This window comes from Oncorhynchus kisutch, unplaced genomic scaffold (genome assembly GCF_002021735.2).
Source record: "Oncorhynchus kisutch isolate 150728-3 unplaced genomic scaffold, Okis_V2 scaffold2720, whole genome shotgun sequence".
NCBI lineage: Eukaryota > Metazoa > Chordata > Actinopteri > Salmoniformes > Salmonidae > Oncorhynchus > Oncorhynchus kisutch.
Window position 1 is genome coordinate 2,501 of NW_022264665.1, and position 22,528 is coordinate 25,028.

The 22,528-nt window shown below is 44.8% G+C and overlaps 3 protein-coding genes across 4 annotated transcripts; all 3 read right to left on the minus strand.

Moving 5' to 3' along the window:
• Positions 1-2,391: 2,391 nt before the first annotated feature.
• LOC116370738 (IQ calmodulin-binding motif-containing protein 1) lies at positions 2,392-6,774 on the minus strand. 2 transcript variants are annotated; one of them, XM_031819873.1, is made up of 13 exons: positions 6,482-6,774; positions 6,201-6,369; positions 5,818-5,938; positions 5,647-5,740; positions 5,472-5,571; positions 5,194-5,366; positions 4,967-5,079; positions 4,775-4,896; positions 4,406-4,548; positions 4,112-4,260; positions 3,593-3,730; positions 2,935-3,091; positions 2,392-2,854 (listed from the first exon to the last, which is right to left on the minus strand). In XM_031819873.1, the coding sequence occupies exons 1-13, from the start codon at positions 6,585-6,587 to the stop codon at positions 2,622-2,624; spliced, it is 1,818 nt and encodes a 605-aa protein (XP_031675733.1). In that variant the 5' UTR covers positions 6,588-6,774; the 3' UTR covers positions 2,392-2,621. The 2 variants fall into 2 exon arrangements, with proteins under 2 accessions (XP_031675733.1, XP_031675734.1); XM_031819874.1 differs by lacking the exons at positions 5,194-5,366; positions 5,472-5,571 and having other exon boundaries at positions 6,482-6,767.
• A 3,224-nt stretch (positions 6,775-9,998) lies between these two features.
• LOC116370739 (uncharacterized) lies at positions 9,999-15,931 on the minus strand. The gene is made up of 11 exons (XM_031819875.1): positions 15,675-15,931; positions 15,453-15,505; positions 14,793-14,865; positions 14,589-14,661; positions 14,358-14,501; positions 12,984-13,979; positions 12,712-12,850; positions 12,558-12,640; positions 12,037-12,180; positions 11,730-11,862; positions 9,999-11,280 (listed from the first exon to the last, which is right to left on the minus strand). Exons 1-11 carry the CDS (start codon positions 15,702-15,704, stop codon positions 10,476-10,478), a joined length of 2,673 nt encoding a protein of 890 aa, XP_031675735.1. The 5' UTR covers positions 15,705-15,931; the 3' UTR covers positions 9,999-10,475.
• A 422-nt stretch (positions 15,932-16,353) lies between these two features.
• LOC116370737 (formin-like protein 2) lies at positions 16,354-19,499 on the minus strand. The gene is made up of 6 exons (XM_031819872.1): positions 19,349-19,499; positions 19,074-19,237; positions 18,836-18,937; positions 18,504-18,602; positions 18,138-18,266; positions 16,354-18,069 (listed from the first exon to the last, which is right to left on the minus strand). The coding sequence occupies exons 2-5, from the start codon at positions 19,188-19,190 to the stop codon at positions 18,153-18,155; spliced, it is 432 nt and encodes a 143-aa protein (XP_031675732.1). The 5' UTR covers positions 19,191-19,237; positions 19,349-19,499; the 3' UTR covers positions 16,354-18,069; positions 18,138-18,152.
• Between the last annotated feature and the right edge of the window lie 3,029 nt (positions 19,500-22,528).

Genomic DNA, 22,528 nt, shown 5'->3' on the forward strand with positions numbered 1-22,528 from the left:
TAGGTGGCTGGTTTCTGTCTAACCCAGACTCGCTGTGTTCAGGTGGGGGTCCTAGCTTCCCCTATAGCGGGGGTCTGCCTCTCGCCCCCCCTCATGGGTACAAGCACTACCCCCCCAGGCCAGCTCCCTACCCCCCCTCCTACCTGCCGCACCGCACGCACCCTTCTGGTGAGACACACCGCCATCTCTCCATCTCTCTCTTCCAAATCCTCTTTTAACTTTAGTTGAAAATGTAAGCTATCACACCAGCCTGACCTCTTCCCTTGTCCCTGTCGTTCTCCGCTCCTCTGTCTCGCTCTCCTCGTCACCCTCATCTCCAACCCTCCCTCCAGTCTCTCTGTCTGAGGGTCTACAGGTGTTGTCTGGGGGTCCTGATGGCTGGTCCAGTGTCTCCTCCCCCGGCCCCTCCTCCTCAGCCCTACCCGTGACAACACCCTCCTCACCCCCGTCCACCAATAGCAGCAGGTACGACACGAAAACATAGATATAGAATAAGTAGAATAACACATGATATAGCTCTTTAGAATCTACTGAGTTTTTGTTTATAAAGCAAGGTGTGTGTCCTCAGTCAGTACCCTTGTTTGTGGACGGTCGGGCGTACAGACGGGAGTCCTGCCTCTTCTCCCTGCGCCCAGCTTCATGGACCAATCAACAGCGAGAGCCACCCACAGCCACCCAATCACGGCCGGCTGGGCGGGCCCGGTTGGCCACCTGTCTCCAGCCATTCCTTCTAACAAATTATGTGATTGGTCGATGCCCACATGGGCATGATCAGTACTGCCCTGGGACCCGGCCCTGGAAGCCCTTTAATGAACACATCTTAGATAATAGGCGTTCCTCTGCCCAGGCGTTGCCAGATGTTACATCTTCTGGAAAGGTATTTTAAGTATCAGCTAACCACATCATATTTCATAGCAACCTGATGCCCGACAGCGGTCGTTGACGTGGCACGGAACCACTGGTTGATGAATGCAACGTCTGAGCAGGGGAAGGCGACCAACGTGTGTGTGCATGTGATGCCATACAAATGTGTTAGTGTGTGTGCACCTCAAAAAACGAAGGCCTAGATTCAATCAGATCAAGCGTTAACCGGCAATAGCAGACACCTGCATAGCGGATGTTTTGCCTTTGCTGGAGGTGGAACTGCGTTGGAGCTGTCAAAATCGGCGAGCGGCTGCTCTTGCGATCATGGTCACGAAGCCACACTGTCCCACTGGCGTTAGAAGTTCAGAAGGAGAAAGTGGAGGCTCTATAGAAATAATGACGCTCACATTGAAAAACATTCAACCAAATAGTTTCTATCATCATAATGGAGGTGTAGATCACATCTCACATTCCACTGTTCTGACTTAGAAACAAGGCTGCATGGGATTTCTGTTCATGCCACTCCATGCAGCCAATGGCAATGTCCGCTTTAGGTATAATGCCAGGAGCTGCTTGTGGATTTGACAGCTTCTAACGCAGTCCTACCTCCGGCACCTCCGAAACGACCACTGTGCGGATGTTGGACAAAGTGGATCTGATTGAATCAAGCCCGAAATGTCTCTGCCTGCTTTCAAATGACTTATCATTCTATGTTTGTGGTTCAGCCCTGACAGACTAACTCTGGGCCCTGACAGACTAACTCTGGGCCCTGACAGACTAACTCTGGGCCCTGACAGACTAACTCTGGGCCCTGACATACTAACTCTGGGCCCTGACATACTAACTCTGGGCCCTGACAGACTAACTCTGAGCCCTTGGCCCTGACAGACTAACTCTGGGCCCTGACAGACTAACTCTGGGCCTTGACAGACTAACTCTGGGCCCTGACAGACTAACTCTGGGCCCTGGGCCCTGACAGACTAACTCTGGGCCCTGACAGACTAACTCTGGGCCCTGACATACTAACTCTGGGCCCTGACAGATTAACTCTGAGCCCTGGGCCCTGACAGATTAAGTCTGGGCCCTGGTAATAAGATATGTCAAACTGCCAATATGCAGGAGTCAGAATAAATATCTATGTGAAACTACGGTACAGAAAAATATGTATTATGTCTCCGTCTTCATTCTGTCAGCTTTATGATAATGTTTCTGTCTGATAAATGCTGTTCATTGTAAAACGCTGAAAATAAACATTGGCCAATCAAATCTTTCTGGGTGTGTGTAATAACATAATGACTGCTGGTGTTGCGTAGGCACTCTGGGCACTCTGTTAACACAAACTCAGCACTGGTATGTGTGTTTTCTGGGTGTGTGTAATAACATAATGACTGCTGGTGTTGCGTAGGCACTCTGGGCACTCTGTTAACACAAACTCAGCACTGGCATGTGAGTTGTTGGACAACAAATAAAAACTCCACTTATCAAAATGACTGAAAGTCTCTACAGTCAGGACACACAATGACATAATAGTAGAAAAGTACAAACTTTAATGCAGACTTCTGTACACAAACTCTTCCTTAAGGAGCCAGCCACACAGAGACCGATGAAAAGACCACTGCAGTAACCCACCTGATTCAACTAACCACGGTCCAGACTGAAACCCATGATTGGTTGAATTCCAGAGCATAATGACATTATTACAACAGCCCTATGACAATGTTATAACAGCGTTACAATACTGTTGTGGAACAACGTCGTCAGCTTCTTCCTAAATACAGAGAGTTAAACTCTGCCTCCAGCCGGTGGTCTTTGTGGGCGGATTCTGATTCTGGACAGGTGATGTCACCATCTCCCAGCATCTTCCACCAAGGCAGGCGACCGGCCTGGAGCAAGGCATTGTGGGATTGCCGGGCGCGGGCGGCTACGGGGGCAGAGCGACTCCTGAACACGTCACAGTCGGTTACTGTGGCGACACTGAGTGAGGGGGCATCTAAGAGAGAAAGATGGATGAAGGGAGAGAAAGAGGAAGAGAGAGAAAGAGAGATTGGTGTGCACATGTGTGATACCTACTCAGCAGTAGTTCCAGGTCGGTGTTGATCTGTGCCAGCAGGGCGTGTGTGTGAGTGTGTTCTCTCAGCTCTGCCTCTCTCCCCTGTAGATGCTGGAGCAGCAAGGCTTGGGTCTGAGCATGGAGCTCCCTACTGCCCTCTAGAGACACCACAGAGGACTACACACACAGAAAGAGATCGTTACACACACAGAGAGATCCGTTACACAGACACACAGAGAGAGACCCGTTACACAGACACAGATCATTACACAGACACACAGAAATCGTTACACACACATACACACTCGTTACACAGACACACAGAGAGAGAGCAGTTACACAGACACACAGAGAGAGACCCGTTACACAGACACAGAGAGAGAGACCCGTTACACAGACACAGAGAGAGAGACCCGTTACACAGAGAGATAGTTACACACCACACACACATTTGTTTTACTATCCTTGTGGGGACCAAATACTATTTTCCCTAACCCCTAACCCTAATTGTAACTGTAACCCGAAACCTAACCCTAAAACAGCCTTTTTCCTTGTGGGGACAAGTGAAATGTCCCCACATGTCCAAATATTCCTTGTTTTATTATCCTTGTGAGGACATCTGGTCCCTACAAGGATAGTAAAACCAAACACACAACTTGAAGTAATATTCAGAATCACCGGGTGCAGGGCAATATGTTCCTCCACCTCTCTCTTCAGCTCCGCCCTCCGACTGTCAGTCAAACCCCGAGGACCATTCCAAGGGGAGAGGGAAGGAGGGGCTTTCTCAGCTCTCCGCCTCTTCAGAAAGCGAAGGACCTAACAGGAGAGGGACAAAAAAACTGTCAAGATGAATTCAGATGCTGCTGCATGCTAGATTTGTTGGATCGCTGTGTTCAGCTTCTGCTTACAACAGGGGTAGTCTATTAGAAGTGCATGTGAGTGTGTGTTAATACTGTTCTCTGCAGGACAACAGCAGCTCTGTGCTGTGTGTGTGTGTTAATACTGTTCTCTGCAGCACAACAGCAGCTCTGTGCTGTGTGTGTGTTAATACTGTTCTCTGCAGCACAACAGCAGCTCTGTGCTGTGTGTGTGTTAATACTGTTCTCTGCAGGACAACAGCAGCTCTGTGCTGTGTGTGTGTGTTAATACTGTTCTCTGCAGGACAACAGCAGCTCTGTGCTGTGTGTGTGTTAATACTGTTCTCTGCAGGACAACAGCAGCTCTGTGCTGTGTGTGTGTGTTTCTCCGTTGCTGGAAGTTTCGTCTCTCTCGGTGGCCTCGCCAAACCCTCTGGATCTGTATTGCAGCCTGCCTCTCCACCTCCCCGAGGTACTGCTGCACCTGACCTACACACACACACACACACACACACACACACACACACACACACACACACACACACACACACACACACACACACACGAGGGCTGTAGATGGCAGGCCTAACTAAGCAAACCGCTCTGTCTCTGCTGTAACAGGTAGTGTGTGTACCTGGGGGTAGTAGCTGCAGTAGCTGTAGTTGTTTCTGATGGAACTCTCTCCTGGCTCTCTGTCTCCTGACACACAGCTTTAGTCTCAGCTCCTCCTCCCAGCACACAGCCTGAGCCTGCTGCGCTCTCCTCCACCGCCGCTCCCTACACACACACACACATACATGCGCACACACACACACGCTTAACTGCCTGGAATTATTATGATCCTATTTAACCTTTATTTTGAAACCAATGTCTCTTTTACAGATGAGCCCTGGAATTACAACAAATATACACATCAATACAAATACAAAACAGAGATACAAAACACGATCATAGATCGATGAGAAAATAAATCCCCCACACACACACACACACACACACACACCTGAAGCTCCTCTGCAGTGATCTGACAGCTCTGGGCAGATTCTTCACTCTCCTCCTGGTCTGATAGGATCTCCACGCTGCCTGGATGACACACGCCGCTCTCACACACTCCTCTGGCCATGTCTGATAACACAGAGAGAGTGTAAGGCACACACACACACACACGAACAACAACAAACACACTATATTTTACCTCTGTGTGATCAGCTGGTTTGGGGACTTCTCTGTGCAGCAGCTTTATCAGTTGGTCCACGTCCTCATCGAAGCCCCGCCCCCTCCATTCTCGACCAATCATGCCCTCCAACCCTGCAACACACAAACCATAAAAAACATCAAGATTGCTTTTGCAAGCATATAAAGTTAACCCATGAAAAAATATATATATCGTAACCTGGAAATATTCAAACCCCACCCCCTGACCTTTGAACCTATGGATGATAAGCTGTAGGGCGGATTCTTGTTGCCGAGCAACCAGGAGGAGCGTCCTAATTGCTGCCCCTCCCACAACAGGGTTGGATGTGTGAGCCATTCGGTACACCACGTCATCCAGAATCACAGACAAGGGGCCTTTTCCCAAACCTGCTACTAACTCACTACAGATAAAGAGCGGTAATGAATTTAATTGATGTGTTTGTGTGTGTGTGTGTGTGTGTGTGTGTGTGTGTGTGTGTGTGTGTGTGCGTGTGGTGATATGCTACCTGTTAGCTGTCAGAAGCTGATGCCACAGTGACACACACACGGTTCCCACTCTCTCTTCCTCACTCATTAACATCCTCTCATAGTGGTCTGACTGCAGGACTAAGAGAGAGAAAAGAGGGGGGGGCATCGTTACTTAGGTAAGGGGTCTGTTTGGTATTGGACGTTAGATCTCACCTTGTGTGGCCAGGTGACCATGGGCTTTCAGAAGCCAACACACAGAGCCCATCACTTTCTTGAAGAAACGAAACATCTCAGGCTGCCCATTCCCCTACAAAGAGAGATATGTGAGTAGACATATTTTTGTTGAGGACATTCCAAACTTCAAAAAAACGTTATGTCCCTTACCGCCAAAGCTCTGTTCATCAGCCGACTGGCCAATGACAGCAGGCTGTCTGTGACGGATGGGAGCAGCTGCCTATGGAAGGCCTCAGTGTCTCCGCCCATGTCCACACCCACACAGCAGGAGCTAAAGGAGTTTGCATATGCACACAAATAAATCAATGTCAAATCACTACTACAGATATATGACCCCCACCTTCATAGATCTGCTTGCATCAATTATTATTCCACCCCATCAGTTCTATCAGGGCCTTGAAGTAGTATCTGGGGTAGGTATTGTCCATTGGTAGTGTCTAGGGTTGTTTGTTTTAGTGCAGAGTAATAGACAACACAGATTTGGTTATTCCTTTTTGTTGTGGTTGTGTGATTCAAGATTCTAAAAATCGTACCTGAGAATTTCTGCCAACTGAGTGGCAGTTGCGTAGCCTCCTTCAACTTTGGCATAGTTCAGTTTGAGGGCGACTCCTGCGCAGTATTGAAGTATGCCATGGCTGAACAAGGAGTTTTTGAACGCACCCAACTCTCCGTCGTCTTGGACAGATATCCTATTCAGAATATCTTCAATGTCGAAAAATAAGGAATGATTGTTAGTTGGGTATCAGGAATAACACACAAGTGCAAAGTAAAATAACACGTTTTTCAATGTAAAAAGGTTAGCTAACTAATTTACCTTGTAATTTTGAGAGAACTTGTGGAACCTTCTGCTCCGGCTTAATGTTTGTGCTCGCGACCAGTGCCCTTAGCCCGGCGTCTGTGTCCTTGCTAGCGAGACTCATCGCGAGTTTATTACAGTAATCTTTCGCTCCCAGATCTGAAGTATAAAACCATGTACAAAATTGACGAGCTACATTATTCTTCGAATGAAACCAGACACGATCAAGTTGAAATCTATTTTCGTGCTCTCTTGTTGCCACAAGCACTGACGGGGAAGCTTAATTTGTTTCTACAGCAACACTCCCTACGTCACTAATCTGCGACTACAGTTAGCAGGGCCCCATTCCCATTCATTCTTTACAATACATAATTGTATTTATTTTTTATTAACAACAACAAAAAAATTAAAAGGACATGGGGAACACAAGTATTTATAAAGAATATACAAAGGACATTTGGGCTAGGGGCGGGGCTAAGGGGTACAATATCACATTACACAAGAACCTTAAGGGGCATACACACTTATTTATAATTCTAACAGATTTTTTTGTAGGCACTGTATTTAATAGTCTTAAAATATAGTTCAATTTATTTTTGCAGTGTAATAAAATGTGGTGTTTTGTTTGTAAACTTACATTTGGGAATATGAAATTTGGCCAAAAGAATAATGAAATGAATTACATAAAATTGTTTCAACTTATTTCTATCGTAAGTAAAGAATCCAAGCAGCACATCTCTCCATAAGAGTGTAAAATCTTCATAAATGATAAATCTACTGATGTCTTGCCACAGATTCCTTACATGAATACAATTCCAAAAAATAAGCAACACTGTTTCTGGGTGGTCATAACAAAAGGTACCATTTTTGGGTTTATGTTTTTTTACTTCTTCATATAGTGGTTGGCAGGATAGTATTTATGAATCATTTAAAAATAAATGTACTTCATTTAGTTAATAAGTAGGTATGTGTGTGTAACAGTATAATTTTAGACCGTCCCCTCGCCCATACCCGGGACCCTCTGCACACATCAACAACAGTCACCCTCGAAGCATCGTTACCCATCGCTCCACAAAAGCCGCGGCCCTTGCAGAGCAAGGGGAACCACTACTTCAAGGTCTCAGAGCAAGTGACGTCACCGATTGAAACGCTATTTAGCGCACACCGCTAACTAAGCTAGCCGTTTCACATCCGTTACATGTGTGGCAACATCCAAACTTTTTTCCAGCAGACATTATCAATAAAACCATTCCAATAATGCATTACTGGATAAGGAAACAATTTGGAAACAAGGCTTGTATAGCTCTATTGTTGTTGGATGAACTAAAAGAAAAACTAATCTTAGGATGCTTCCTTTTAAGGTTAGTCAGGTCTTGACACGTTCCTGAATAATAAAGCAACACCTGAGGGAATGGCATCTAAAACAATTGCAAAATCTTTAGGTGTTACAGGGATCTTGTAAAGTGATAAGAATTCCTTAGAATTAAGTAAAAGACCCTCTGCATTTACAAGTTGTCTCACCAATAGGATATTATTTCGGAACCAATATTCTAAAAACAAAGAAGTATTTTTATACAATATATCCATCCCGACTATTCCATATATAATATCTGTGTGGAGAAAATGTATGCTTATAAATTAAGGACCATAAGAAGAAAACCTGCCGACCTGCAGAGAGTTTCACTGGAACTGTGTAAATATTATAAATGCAAACCAACATGAAGTTAAGGCTACCAAAAGTAGAGAAGACATGATGAGGAAGTCTAACTTCTTATGAATTGTTATATCCAATTGATCTTAAGTATTATTTAGGGATCCGCCCCTTTTTTTCAATTTTCTCCTGAAATGACATACTCCAATCTAACTGCCTGTAGCTCAGGCCCTGAAGCAAGGACATGCATATTCTTGGTACCATTTGAAAGGAAACACTTTGAAGTTTGTGTAAATGTGTAAGGGATGTAGGAGAATATAACACAATGGATCTGGTGTAAGATAATACAAAGAAAAAAACAACATTCTTCTGTATTTTTCTTCTACCATTATCTTTGAAATGCAAGAGAAAGGCCATAATGTATTATTCCAGTCCAGGTGCAATATATATTGTGTAGGTGCAACAGTGTAGCAGTGTAGGTGCAACGTTTTAGACTGATCCAACGAGCCATTGCATTTCTGCCCAAATATGCCTAATTTGTTTATTAACTTTTTATGTTAAAAATTATGCACTCTCCTCAAACAATAGCATGGTATTCTTTCACTGTTATAGCTACTGTAAATTGCAGATAGATTAATAAGAATTTAAGCTTTCTGCCAATATCAGATATGTCTATGTCCCGGGAAATTTTCTTGTTACTTACAACTTCATCCTAATCGCATTAGCCTACATTCGCTTAACCGTCCCGTGGAAGGGACACTGATCCCGAAGAAGTTTTAATTAAGGTAGTAAAGTCCAGAAAATTCAGCCCACCATACTCATAAGTCTTCATTACAACAGTTTTCCTAATGTAATGGGTACGGTTTCTCTAATGTAATGGGTAGGACTCTTCCTTTTAAGGATAAGTCCCTCTGTAGCCATTGATTTAGCTTCTTCTGATGTTTTTTAACAAGAGGGTTCAAATTGAGTAAGCCTCCATGCTTCTGATCCTTAGTAATGGTTATGCCTAAATATGTATGCTCTTCTTTCACTGGAATACCATAATATGAAGGTGTCACAATCTTTAACAGCCATGAGTTCACATTTATTAATGTTAAGATATAGACCAGACGCTTTGGAAAAGGATTGTACACATTGATCGATATAGAAATCTGACTAGCGTCTTTCAGAAAAAGTGTAATATCAGCCAGCTGTCTTATAATAATTTCTTTACCAACTATGGAAATAACTTGTACAGGACTATCATTTAAAGAATTTGTAAGAAGTTGGGTGATTAATAAAATAGATACGGTGAGATCGGACAACCTTGCGTAATTCCTCTCTTGAACTCAAATCTAGGTGAGGTGCCATGTTTCAGTTTGATAGAGCTGTTACCATTCGTATAGTCTTAATAGCCTTACAGAACAAATCCCCAAAGCCACGTGTGTGGAAGAGGAACTGATGCTCAACTGTGTCAAATACTTTATAAAAATCAAAAAATAATATGAAGCTATCCTCAGTTATTAGGTCTGAGTAGTCAAGTATGTCTAATACTAGTCTGATATTGTTAGAAATATGTATGTTCCTCATAAAGCCAGACTGCGTTTCACCAATGATTGCATCCATAACTTCTTTCATTCTTTTTTGCAATTAGTCATTATTAAGTAGACAAAATGGATGTTATGGATGAGCAGAACTTATTTTTTAGGCTTTAGGTATCAGTGTTATTAACCCCTGACTCATTGTAGGAGGGAGAACATTGTTTTCAATACATCATATTTCCTTCTCCCTTAATTCAAATGATGGGTTGGTTGTTAAGCATCAAAAACCGACACGTGCTCAGCTATGGGGCAAAAGAGATAGGGGTTGGCAGGGGTTGGCATAGATTGTTGATAACATGTCAACTATATTTCTTCTCCAATGTTTATTGAAAACATAAATGAAGTTGTACAATGAGCACTTGTCGCTCAAATCCACCATTACAGTTGTTGGTTAGCTAGCTCAGTCAAAACATGATATAAAAACAAATACAACTAGCTAAAATGAGCCGCTTACGATTCCCCACATGGCATCGTGTCATTGTTGCTGTCTGGCCATCCAGAATCACAACACATGGCAGTTTCTTGTCATTGTTGCTAGCTGTCTGGCCATCCAGAATCACAACACATGGCCTTCTGCCCCATTGAAGCGTGTGCTTCGTTTTCCTGAAGTTCTCAGGTAACCCGTCTTTCAAGTAAAGAATAAATAGTAACGAAAAAAGAACAACTATTTCATTTGCCATTTCATTCAAATAAAGTACAATTAAAAAGAAACCTAAAAAAAGACATTGGTTATTTGATTACATTGGAATAGATTCAGACTACCTCGCTGTGTGTCTCTGTCTCATCGCTTGAGGTCCTGCTTTATAGTGCTCTGCAAGCTGGCAATGCTGGCATCCAGAGCGGCCAGCCCGTTCCGGAACTCCTGTTCGTCACGCGTGTCAAAGGTCGAGCTTGACCCTGCACTCCAATCAGAAGCCAAGGATCTGACCTCACATAAGGAGAGGCCAGTGGAGTCAAGCGAAGAGTTCCGCCCCTTGCCCGGTGATGCCATATCCATGTCCAGACGGCGCCGGTGACTCTGGGACAGGTCAGAGTGTCCAGCGCCATTAGAGCAGAGTCCGTTTGATTGGTGGAGATTAGATAATAGGCTTTTTAATTGAGGGAAACTCTCGAGGGCAACACTAAGGCTCTGAAGACCCTGTGGTCCTCCTCCTCTCTGTGACATCATCACAGTAAGTGGTGACCCCCCTCCTCTCTGTGACATCACGGGAAGCGGTAACCCCTCAACAGGAAGTGGTGACCTCACAGTCTCTCTCAGTGGGGCGAAGGCCAAAGGTGGGGTGGCTTTTCTTTCCAGAGCCACACACAGACCCACTTCCTGATCCGCAGACGCACACACACTCTGACCACCTGGTGTACACACACTAAAGTCCTGCTGGTGTGTGTAGTTGCACTCAGGGCCTTTACAGGGCAGGGAGACAGAACCACACCCCTTCTGCTCCAACGACCACAGGTATTGGCTGACTGGGTGGTCTGACGGACCCTGCTGGTCCTGGTATTGGTCCAGAGCATGTTTAGTGAGAGGGAGGCGGGACGTAGGGATGTCAGTCACAGCAGGAGACTCAGTGACAGGGACCTGTAGAGCTCTGAGAGAGACAGGTTGAGAGAGAAGGGTATAAAGAAAGAGCGGGAGAAACAGACAGACAGAGGACGGGTCGAGAGAGAGAAACAGACAGACAGAGGACAGGTCGAGAGAGAGAAACAGACAGACAGAGGACAGGTCGAGAGAGAGAAACAGACAGACAGAGGACAGGTCGAGAGAGAGAAACAGACAGACAGAGGACAGGTCGAGAGAGAGAAACAGACAGACAGAGGACAGGTCGAGAGAGAGAAACAGACAGAGGACAGGTCGAGAGAGAAAAATTGTCAGTAAAAAATTAAAACTCCAATACATTTTTAGAAAGTCCACACACACACACACACACACACACACACACACACACACACACACACACACACACACACACACACACACACACACACACACACACACACACACACACACACACACACACACACACACACACACACACACCTGAGGTGCTCCTGTAGTGTGTGGATCTCTGTCTCCCTCTTACGGGTGTTGAGGACCAGTGCAGCATTCTCCTTCTGACACTCCTGCAGCCTGCGGTTACAGGCATGCACCTCACCCAGAGCAGACTGCACGTCTACACACAGACACACACACAGACACACTTATATAGATTTATTAGATAATACACACAGACACCTCAGAGATCCTTTAATCTCAGCGTAATATGGATCAGTTTAAGGCCCTGATCTTCATGTATTTAGAAATCAAATAGAAAAGAAGCGGAGTATGTTCCCCCCTCATCTATTACCTTTACTGATACGACTGCACTCCGCCTCACTCTGCTGCAGCTGGCTCTGTGTGTCCACCAGGGCTTGCCGTAGCTCAGTGTTGCCGCGCTGCAGCTCTTGCAGGCTTGTGTGAGCATCGTTGAGCTCCGACTGCAGAGCCGACACTAAGAGACAGAGGAGGTTAGACAGGCGACGCTAAGAGACAGAGGAGGTTAGACAGGCGCCACTAAGAGACAGAGGAGGTTAGACAGGCGACACTAAGAGACAGAGGAGGTTAGACAGGCGACACTAAGAGACAGAGGAGGTTAGACAGGCGGCACTAAGAGACAGATGAAGTTAGACAGGCGACACTAAGAGACAGAGGAGGTTAGACAGGTGACACTAAGAGACAGAGGAGGTTAGACAGGCGACACTAAGAGACAGAGGATGTTAGACAGTCGACACTAAGACACAGAGGAGGTTAGATACTCAGAAATACAGACACACGATAATAACCTCTCACTGATAGACAGTTGAAAGAGGGCCGGGCAGTTTATCTTACCGTCAGTGTCACAGTGGACATCTCTGGCCTCCCTCTCTGCTCTCTCTCTCTCCTGCAACTGTTGGTTCACTATCCTCAGACGCCTGAACACACACGTTAAAGTGATCAATCTTCTGTATGAAACACACACACACACCTGGGTGATGGTGCTGACCTGCGTAGCAGTGCGTTCTCACTGCGTAGAGGTTGCAGGACCAGAGCAATCTCAGCCTGGATGTTAGAGGTTCCCACCATGACAGGAAGTAGAGACACTGTCTGCTCCAGCTCACACATCAGACGCTCTGCTACACGGTCTATAGAGGAGGGGGAGGAGGGAGGGAAGAGAGAGAGTGGCGGAGATTGAATTTGATTAACATTTGATTAAATAGTCATTTTGACTGATTGATGAGTTGACTGATTATTTTGACAGGTTGGTTGATTGACTACCTTGGCCAGCGAGCAGAGCCTTCAACTCTCCAAGGAGGTACTGAACAGTCATCACCTGCCGAGCGGTTCCCTCTGGACTACAGCCCTTAGAGCCCAGCGCCAGCGGCATGCGTGTGTACGAGTGTGTGTGGTTGGGAGCCACACCTGGATGTGTGCGTTGTAAGTATGCCTGTACAGGCACTGGATCTATGTGTGTGTGTGGGTGTGTGTATGCCAGCTGGGTGTGTGTTTGTATGTTAAAGCAGGTCTGGGCGCTGGTGTCTCTCACTGGACACTCCTCTTCCTCCTCTCCAGCGTTACCCTTCATGTGGCCGCAAGCCACCCTGGCTAAGGTCCCTTCATCCTGGGTAGAAACCAGCTGGCCCCCCCTGTCCAGGGATGGAGCATCTGGGGCAGACTGTGGTTGAGTGTTGGCAAGGGGGTGAGGTTGGGGGTGAGGCTGGGGGTGAGAATGAATTTCAGAGAAGAGTACTGGTGGTCCCTGATGAGAGGGAGAGCAGGAAGATGAGATTGGATGTCCACTTTCTCCAGACACAGAGCTGTCAGAGGGCAGGGGGGCAGACAGGGCTAGCCTCTCCACAGAGGGAGCACCGAGGTGCAGGCCACAGGACCTGGAGCTCCCCTGGGCAGCCGAACCTTCAACCCCAGAGACAAAGCCTCCTGGCTGGGCTGCGAGGAGAGAGAGCACAGGGGCTGTGGGTAGAGACGTAGCTACAGCTCCAGGAGAAGCTAACGGAGCTGTGGAGGTAGAGCCCCCCAGGTGGACTGATGCCACCCCAATGATGGAACCTCCAGGCTGGGCTAGAGGGACTGAGGGGCCTGGGGGGAGTGTGTTGTTAGGGGGGAGTCTTTGGGGACTCAGGGTGGGGGTGGAGGTGGTCAGGCGACAGTTAAACTGAGCATCTGACGTCGGCTCTGACGTTCCGGCCAAACTCTGAATATTGTTCCTCATCCCAGGATACGACAGGGATGACAGGATCGTCTTCTGCACGGGAGCTGGAGCAGAGAGAGTTATCCATTTTTGCACACCAACACATACGCACTCACAGAGACACACACAGAGACACACACACACAGAGACACACAGAGACACACACACAGAGACACACACACAGAGACACACACACACACACACACAGAGACACACACACACAGAGACACACACACACACAGAGACACACACACACACAGAGACACATACAGAGACACACACACACACAGAGACACACACAGAGACACACACACACACACACAGACACACACACACACACACACACACACAGAGAGACACACACAGAGAGACACACACAGAGAGACACACACAGAGAGACACACACAGAGAGACACACACAGAGAGACACACACAGGTCCCACCTGTTTTTTTAGCAGTCTGAGTGACAGGTCTCTTTGTCTGCTTCCTCCTCTCTATGTCTACCCTCTCATTTCCCAGAGTGCACAGCGGTCGGGATTTGGCTGCTCGAGTCTTCCCTGCTCCCCTGACGGAGATTGGCTTGGCCTCTATCACACAATGCAAACACTTTGGTCAATAATTTCAACTAGACATGTAAAGGTTCTGTAGAAACAGAGTAAGTATTTGACTCGTACCTGCCGTCTCTGCCTGGAGAATGACATTGAGCAGCGCAGCACACTGATCCAGACCCTGGTGAATGGTTGTCACCTGAGAGAGAGCACAGATGCAAACCAACTTACCATATAATCACTGTTAGGTGATTATAACTCTTATTAATACATTACACAAATAGGCTTGTTATTAATGTTGCTACTGACTGTTTATGGATGTGTTATTACCTGGTCCTCTGAGTCTGTGGAGTAGAGGGAATAAGCCGGCTCAGTAGAAGTGACTAGTGGACGCCCTGCTCCCCTACAGAACAGAGTGACAGTGAATGGATATAATGACACTCTGCAACAGGGATGTGACTTATCAGTCCTGTGTGTTCTCTTACCTCGGGGGACAGACAAACTCAATATACTTTAAACTGACAAAAATAAATGATAATGGACCTACATCAAGTTTCTTGACTCTGCCCAGTTCACTAATAGGTTGATGTTTATTGTCATGACTCATTCCCTGGAGACAGAATGGAGCTTTTTCTGCTAGATGGGCCAGCTGCAAAGTCCAAATCTGCTACATTGTAAAAATTAATGAAACAAAAATGTGCTTTTTGGTCTTAATTTAAGGTTAGGCATTAGGTTTAGTAGTGTGGTTAAGTTTAGGTTCAAATCAGATGTTTATGCCACTCTACAGAGCTGCCTCCAGGGCAAGATTCATGACAACAAATGCCAATCTGCTCGCTAATAATAACCGAAATGAAAGCTAGACAGTCAGAGAGCCTTGAAAATTCCAAAACGATGGACAGATGACTATTTTTAGCACATTTTTGGCGGCGAGGAAATATTTCAGTGCGGTCCTCCAGACCTCGTTGAAGACCCCGGGGATAAACGACTTACCTCTTCTTTGAGCCCTGGCCCCTCCCACCAGTCAGTCTTCCAGAGGATATCACCTGTCAGTCAAAAATAGGGGCTGAATCTGAATACGCTCTAAAATGGTGTCCTTTCCCTGGGAGGCTAGGGGGAAAAGCTAGACACCAGCATATGAGGCTAATTGCATTCATTATCAAAACGGCTAAGAACCAGTTCGCAGGCACATTGTGGATAGCTGAGATGTCTTACCTTGTGTCTAGCAAGCCCTTGCTTTGGCATAGCTGGCCAGTCAACTGCTGTCCAAATCGAAGGAAGAAAAACGATGGTAGCTAACCAATTCTTTCCCAGAGTAGCCCTAATCAACTATCTGCAAACTGCACTAACTTTGAGTGCACAAAATGTCTGAAGCATTTTCTGACTGACTATCTAGAGCGAAACTAGTTGATGTTGTCACGTTGAAGCTTTTGTTACAGTTATTATTAACTTCTTTTTTTTTACTGGCGCTAGCATAAACAGGAACCGGCGGGTTTTGTTTGAAACGGGAAGTAACGTCGTGACCAATGAAAACATCGCTGCCAAACATCCAATGAATGTTATTGGCGGATGTAAGCTGATGTCGTAATTTCCAGTTTATCGATTGAATGAAGCAAATGTCACTCAAATGTAGCCCCTCCTCTCCTCCCTAAATGTTGGTCTGACGACGCTGAATTCGGTGTCACCATGGAGACGACATGATACAATTTAACACCAACGATTGTTTTATTACCATTAGCATTTTTGTGTGTTTCCTGGGAATATGTGATACAAACAATATATTGTGTTGTTGGATTAATTTAAATCTTACTATGGAAAGAAATGTTATGATATAAATATATGTTCAATGTTACCAGTGAGGGTCTTCCAGTGGTACACACACAGAGACACACAGTCTGACTGGATACAGTTTATTTACACAACGAGTGCAGATTAAGAATGAACATCAACATTGACAAACAGCAGGGTTGGGAGTGAGGGATAAAAGCAACAAGCGGGATTCCCTAGAAAATATATTTACACAGTAGAAAAGTATTGTGCTGTTGTTGTTTTTTGCAGTTATATTTTTTATGATTTTTTTATGAAATGGAGCGATCCCTCTCCAGTCTCCGTAAAAGTTGGTCCCATGAGCCAGGAAAGATCATGGGTGGTGTAGTAGCCTAGGTGCCAGACTTTCTGCATTCAAGAACACTACATCCTTTACCTTCACCTTGACAAGATCACAACAAAGGAGTCAGTTGGCTAGAAAGCAGAAACAGACTGGGACTTTTGGATGGTCAGGCAAGGATAAGACAGGGACCTTTATTTTAGGGTAGTATGGGGTATCAACTCCTGTCCTCGAGGGCCACAGTGTCTACTGGTTTTCATACTTCTCTTTTAATCAGAGACCGATTTCTACCTGGGAAACCAGGTGTGTGTGCACTCTGCAGCCAATCATTATCAGTAACATTAAACGATCAATGAAGTGCCAGGGAGAAAGGAAAACCAGCAGGACTGAGGAACTGGAGGGCCTGAGCTTTGAAAAACCCCTGTTGGAGGTTAAAGGTATTAAAGGTAGTAAATAGTAAACATAGTCAATGTAGTGAACGTAGCGAGCGCTGTACACGTTTCACTGTCACACAGCAGCAGACGGAGAAGAGGGAACCTTGTAGGAGTGAGCTTTTCGAACACTATTCTCAGTGTTCAGTTCTGGCATCTTACAGCTGGATAGGAGTGGGTTAAGAACCCTTTGTGATGTCGTTATCAATTAGAATTGGTTGGAATGTTCAACAAGAAGAAACTCTTCAAACTTCTCCCCCTCCCTTCTCAATATCCTATGACAGCGATCATGTCATTTGCTGACATCATCACACAGCTTTAGAGACACATACTGTACATCACTAATACTAATTGGACAAAAAACAACTGTTTATTTTTGCTGTTCTGTTTTGCTTGTCATGTCTGCTATTAACTGATAAACTGGAAATGCTATGTAGCTATTAAATGACCAGACTGTGTTGCTACTAAATGTCCAGTCACTGTCATCGCGTATCAAGTTCCTCCCTCTACCCGACCCCCTTCAACAGTCTTCGGGTTTAGAGGGCAGAAAGTCAAAGTGCATGGTGGGTTGCAGGTTGATTCCAGGGCTACAGTCCAGGGTTATGGGAGGGTTATAAACAGTAATAATCAGCAAAGAAGCTTCATAACATGTGTAAGTAACACAGAGGGGGTGGGGGCAGTGATGTCAGACCAGACAGGTGAGGTCACAGGTAATCTTGATGTCTGTCTTGCTATAGAGTTCAGAGTTCAGCTTCTCTCTGGTAGAGTCACTACTTCTGAGACCGGGTCAATCTCTCTCTCTCTCACCCCCTCCCTCCCCTCTCTCTCTCTAACTGCCTCTCTTTTTCCCCACACTTCTCTCCTCTCTCTTTCTCATTGTTATTCCCCTTTATCTCTCCCACCTAGCTTTCCCTCACCCCTCTCCCTCCCCTCTACCCTGTATATCTCTCTCCAACAGTATCTCTCTATCTCTCTCTGAGAGTTTAGCAGTGTTATTCAGTGTGGGTGGGATCACAGAAGAAGCGAGAGCTGCGTTTGGCCGTCCTGGCAGTGAAAGGGACGGTCTTCAGCACTGCAGACAAAAAACAGCCAATCAAAACACAGCACTAAACTACAGTGTGTGAGTGTGCGTGGGCGTACCTGTAATGATGTCCTCTATAGCTCCATCTTTGCCCTCGTAGACATGTCTGCTGTCTTTACCGCCCTGTCGCTCCTCAGCTCTGTGATCAGGGACTCCTGCTGCCGCTGCTTTGGACGGTTGGACGGGGACTGTGTGTGTGTGTGTGTGTGTGAGAGAGAGGTAGAAATAAAGTAGATATATGTTGGTGAATCAATGTATGTGTGAGGAGTAGAGAAGGAAAGATGGGGAGCGATAAAGAGAGGGAACGAGAAAACATCAGTTCTTCCATTCCACAGAACAGACATTGGATCTGTGAAGTCAAGGTGATACTGTCATATCCATGGCGACAGACCGGCAGGCCTGTCTCCATGGTAACGGGGCTGTACCTTAGGCGCCTCCTGCTCCTGTTGCAGCTCCTCCTGCTCCAGCTTCTCCATCAGCGCCTGCTCTTGCCTCCTCCTCTGCTCATTCTCCTCCTCCGCCAGCTACACACACACACACACATTAAGTTCAACTTTGACTCGCGTCTTTGTGTATACTGTAGCTACGCACGCACACACACAAACACACACATTCTGCTCACCCTGTAGGCTTTGATGAATCGTACAAACACACACATTCTGCTCACCCTGTAGGCTTTGATGAATCGTACAAACACACACATTCTGCTCACCCTGTAGGCTTTGATGAATTGTACAAACACACACATTCTGCTCACCCTGTAGGCTTTGATGAATCGTACAAACACAGGGAAGAAGACAGAGGGAGGCATGGTCTTAGAGCTCTCCCCAAAGTGCTTCACCGCATCGTCAAATGCATCCTGAGAACCATAACACAACCAGGATCAGAAAACAGGACTATGAAGGACCGTGGTCACCACGGTCATATAACACTTTGATGTATCTGAGGTACTTGTGTGTGTTCGTGCGTGTGTGTATGAATGTGTGTTTTCTAGCCTGTGCGATGTGTGCGTCCTCCTGTAGTTTCTGCAGGCGAGTCTCGTGTTTGCTGATGAAGTCTTTGAGGAGTGGGTTGTGGCCGTGCATGCTGTACTCCCTCCACGACAGATCCATACCACGCTGACACTCCTTCACGTCACACACCACGTTCTCCAGGGACACTGACACACACACACACCAAATATAATAGGTTAGTTCCTTAATATCACACACCACGTTCTGCAGAGGAAGATAACTGTGACACACACCAAGACAAACAGACACACACTCACCTGCGGCAGCTTTCTCTACATAGTGCAGCTCATTGTAGAACAGAGCGACTCCGGGGTATTTCTCTCTCACCACGTTGGCTATGTAATGCAGCAGGGTCTGCTTTCTGTCGGTAGTCTTAGTCTCCAGCAGCTGGGAGGAACACACACATTACCTTCTGGTGTGTATTTGACATTCAAAAGTGTAAATCAAGCTTATTATGTGTGTGTTACGTATCACAACATATGTATATTAGGTAGTGTGTGTTAGAATCAGAAGGTTGGTATTAGATATAAGAAAGAGTGTGTAGGGTAGTGTGTATTAGGTAATAGAAAGAGTGTGTAGGGTAGTGTGTATTAGGTATAAGAAAGAAGTGTGTGTTGGTAATGTGTATTAGGTAATAGAAAGAGTGTGTAGGGTAGTGTGTATTAGGTATAAGAAAGTGTGTGTTGGGTAGTGTGTATTAAAAATAGTGTGTTGGGTAATGTGTATTTAGGTATAAGAAAGAGTGTGTTGGGGTAGTGTGTACTGGGTATTAGAAAGAGGTGTGTTGGGTAGGGTGTATTAAGTAATAGAAAGAGTGTGTTGGGTAGTGTGTATTAGAAAGAGTGTGTTGGGTAGTGTGTATTAGGTAATAGAAAGAGTGTGTTGGGTAGTGTGTATTAAGTAATAGAAAGAGTGTGTTGGGTAGTGTGTATTAGTATAAGAAAGAGTGTGTTGGGGTAGTGTGTATTAGAAAGAGTGTGTTGGGTAGTGCGTATTAGGTATAAGAAAGAGTGTGTGGGTAGTGTGTATTAGGTCATAGAAAGAGTGTGTTGGTAGTGTGTATTAAGTAATAGAAAGAGTGTGTTGGGTAGGTGTTATAGCGTATTAAAAAAAAGAGTGTGTTGGGTAGGTGTGTATAGAAAGAGTGGTTGGGTAGTGGTACTAGGTATTAGAAAGGAGTGTGTTGGGTAGTGTGGTACTATGTATTAGACAGAGTGTGTTGGGTAGGTGTATTAGGTATTAGGAAAGAGTGTGTTGGGTAGTGGTACTATCTATTAGAAAGAGTGTGTTGGGGTATGTTGTATTAGGTATAGGAAAGAGTGTGTTGGGTAGTGTGTATTAGGGTATTTAGAAAGAGGTGTGTTGGGTAGTGGGTGGTATTAGGTATAAGAAAATAGTTGTTGATAGTTGTTGTATTAGGTCATAGAAAGGTGTGTTGGGGATAGTGTGTATTACAAATAGTGTGTTGTGTAGTGTGTATTAGGGTTCCCATAGAAAAGAGTGTCGTTGCGGTAGTGTGTACTAGGGTATTTAGAGTGTGTTGGGTAGTGTGTACTAGGTATTAGAAAGAGTGTGTTGGGTAGTGTGTATTAGGTATAAGAAATAGTGTGTTGGGTAATGTGTATAGGTAATAGAAAGAGTATGTTGGGTAGTGTGTATTAGGTATTAAGAAATAGTGTGTTGGGTAATGTGTATTAGGTATAAGAAATAGTGTGTTGGGTAATGTGTATTAGGTAATAGAAAGAGTGTGTTGGGTAGTGTGTATTAGGTATTAGAAAGAGTGTGTTGGGTAGTGTGTATTAGAAAGAGTGTGTGGGTAATGTGTATTAGGTATAAGAAAGAGTGTGTTGGGTGGTGTGTATTAGAAAGAGTGTGTTGGGTAGTGCGTATCAGGTAAGTAAAAGAAAGAGAGTGTTGGGTAGTGTGTATTAGGTATTAGAAAGAGTGTGTTGGGTAGTGCGTATTAAAAATAGTGTGTTGGGTAGTGCGTATTAGGTTATAGAAAGAGTGTGTTTGGTAGTGTGTATTGGGTATAAGAAAGAGAGTGTGGGTAGTGTGTATTAGGTATAAGAAAGAGAATGTTGGTGTAGTGTGTATTAAGTAATAGAAAGAGTGTGTTGGTAGTGTGTATTAAGTAATAGAAAGAGTGTGTTGGGTAGTGTGTATTAGAAATAGTGTGTTGGGTAATGTGTATTAGAAAGGGTGTTGGTGGGTAGTGTGTATTAGGTAATAGAAAGAGTGTGTTGTGTAGTGTGTATTAAGTAATAGAAAGAGTATGTTGGGTAGTGTGTATTAGAAAGAGTGTGTTGGGAGTGCGTATTAGGTAATAGAAAGAGTGTGTTTGGTAGTGCGTATTAGGTAATAGAAAGAGTGTGTTGGGTAGTGTGTACTAGGTAATATAAAGAGTGTGTTGGGTAGTGTGTATTGAAATAGTGTGTTGGGTAATGTGTATTAGAAAGGAGTGTTGGGTCAGTGTGTATTAGGTATTAGAAAGAGTTGTGGGTTAGTGCGTATTAAAAATAGTGTGTTGGTTAATGTGTATTAGAAAGGGAGTGTTGGGTAGTGTGTATTAGGTAATAGAAAGAGTGTGTTGTATAGTGTGTACTATGTATTAGAAAGAGTGTGTTGTGTAGTGTGTATTAGGTCATAGAAGAGTGTGTTGGGTAGTGTGTATTAGAAATAGTGTGTTGTGTAGTGTGTATTAGGTCATAGAAAGAGTGTGTTGGGTAGTGTGTGTGTATAGGTATTAGAGTGTGTGGGTAGTGTGTACTAGGTATTAGAAAGAGTGTGTTGGGTAGTGTGTATTAGGTATAAGAAATAGGTGTTGTTAGTGTGTATTGTATTAGGTCATAGAAAGAGTGTGTTGGGTAGGTGTTACTGGTATAAGAAATAGTGTGTTGGGGGTAGTGTGTATTAGAAAGAGTGTTGGGTCGTGTGTATTAGGTATAGAAAGAGGTTGTTGGGTAGTGCGTATTAAAAATAGTGTGTTGGGTAAGTGTGTATTAGGTCATAGAAAGAGTGTGTTGGGTAGTGTGTATTAGGCATAAGAAATAGTGTGTTGTATAGTGTGTATTAGATCATAGAAAAGGGTGTTGGTTTAGTGTGTACTAGGTATAAGAAAATAGTGTGTTGGGTAGTGTGTTAGAAAGAGTGTGTTGGGTCGTGTGATTAGGTATAAGAAAGAGTTTGTTGGTAGGTAGTGCGTATTAAAATAGTATGTCGGTAATGGTGTATTAGAAAGGGAGTGTTGGGTGTGTGTAGTGGTATTAGGTATAGAAAGAGTGTGTTGGGTTATTGTGTATTAGGTATTCGAAAGAGTGTGTTGGGTAGTGTGTATTAAGTAATAGAAAGAGTGTGTTGGGTAGTGGGTATTAAAAATAGTGTGTTGGGTGGTGTGTATTAGAAAGAGTGTGGTGGGTAATGTGTATAGGTATAAG

Coding starts and splice junctions, on each gene's coding strand:
- LOC116370738 (XM_031819873.1), bottom strand. CDS start 6,587: ATGAGTCTCGCTAGCAAGGACACAGACGCCGGGCTAAGGGCACTGGTC. Junction 5,080..5,193: donor TATCATCCATAGGTTCAAAG/GTCAGGGGGTGG, acceptor TGTGTGTTGCAG/GGTTGGAGGGCATGATTGGT. Junction 2,855..2,934: donor CGACCTGGAACTACTGCTGA/GTAGGTATCACA, acceptor TTTCTCTCTTAG/ATGCCCCCTCACTCAGTGTC.
- LOC116370737 (XM_031819872.1), bottom strand. CDS start 19,190: ATGGATCTGTCGTGGAGGGAGTACAGCATGCACGGCCACAACCCACTC. Junction 18,603..18,835: donor GATTCATCAAAGCCTACAGG/GTGAGCAGAATG, acceptor GTGTGTGTGTAG/CTGGCGGAGGAGGAGAATGA. Junction 18,267..18,503: donor AGGAGCAGGAGGCGCCTAAG/GTACAGCCCCGT, acceptor ACACACACACAG/TCCCCGTCCAACCGTCCAAA.
- LOC116370739 (XM_031819875.1), bottom strand. CDS start 15,704: ATGCCAAAGCAAGGGCTTGCTAGACACAAG. Junction 14,866..15,452: donor GGCCAGGGCTCAAAGAAGAG/GTAAGTCGTTTA, acceptor TCTGTTCTGTAG/GGGAGCAGGGCGTCCACTAG. Junction 11,863..12,036: donor GTGCAGTCGTATCAGTAAAG/GTAATAGATGAG, acceptor GTCTGTGTGTAG/ACGTGCAGTCTGCTCTGGGT.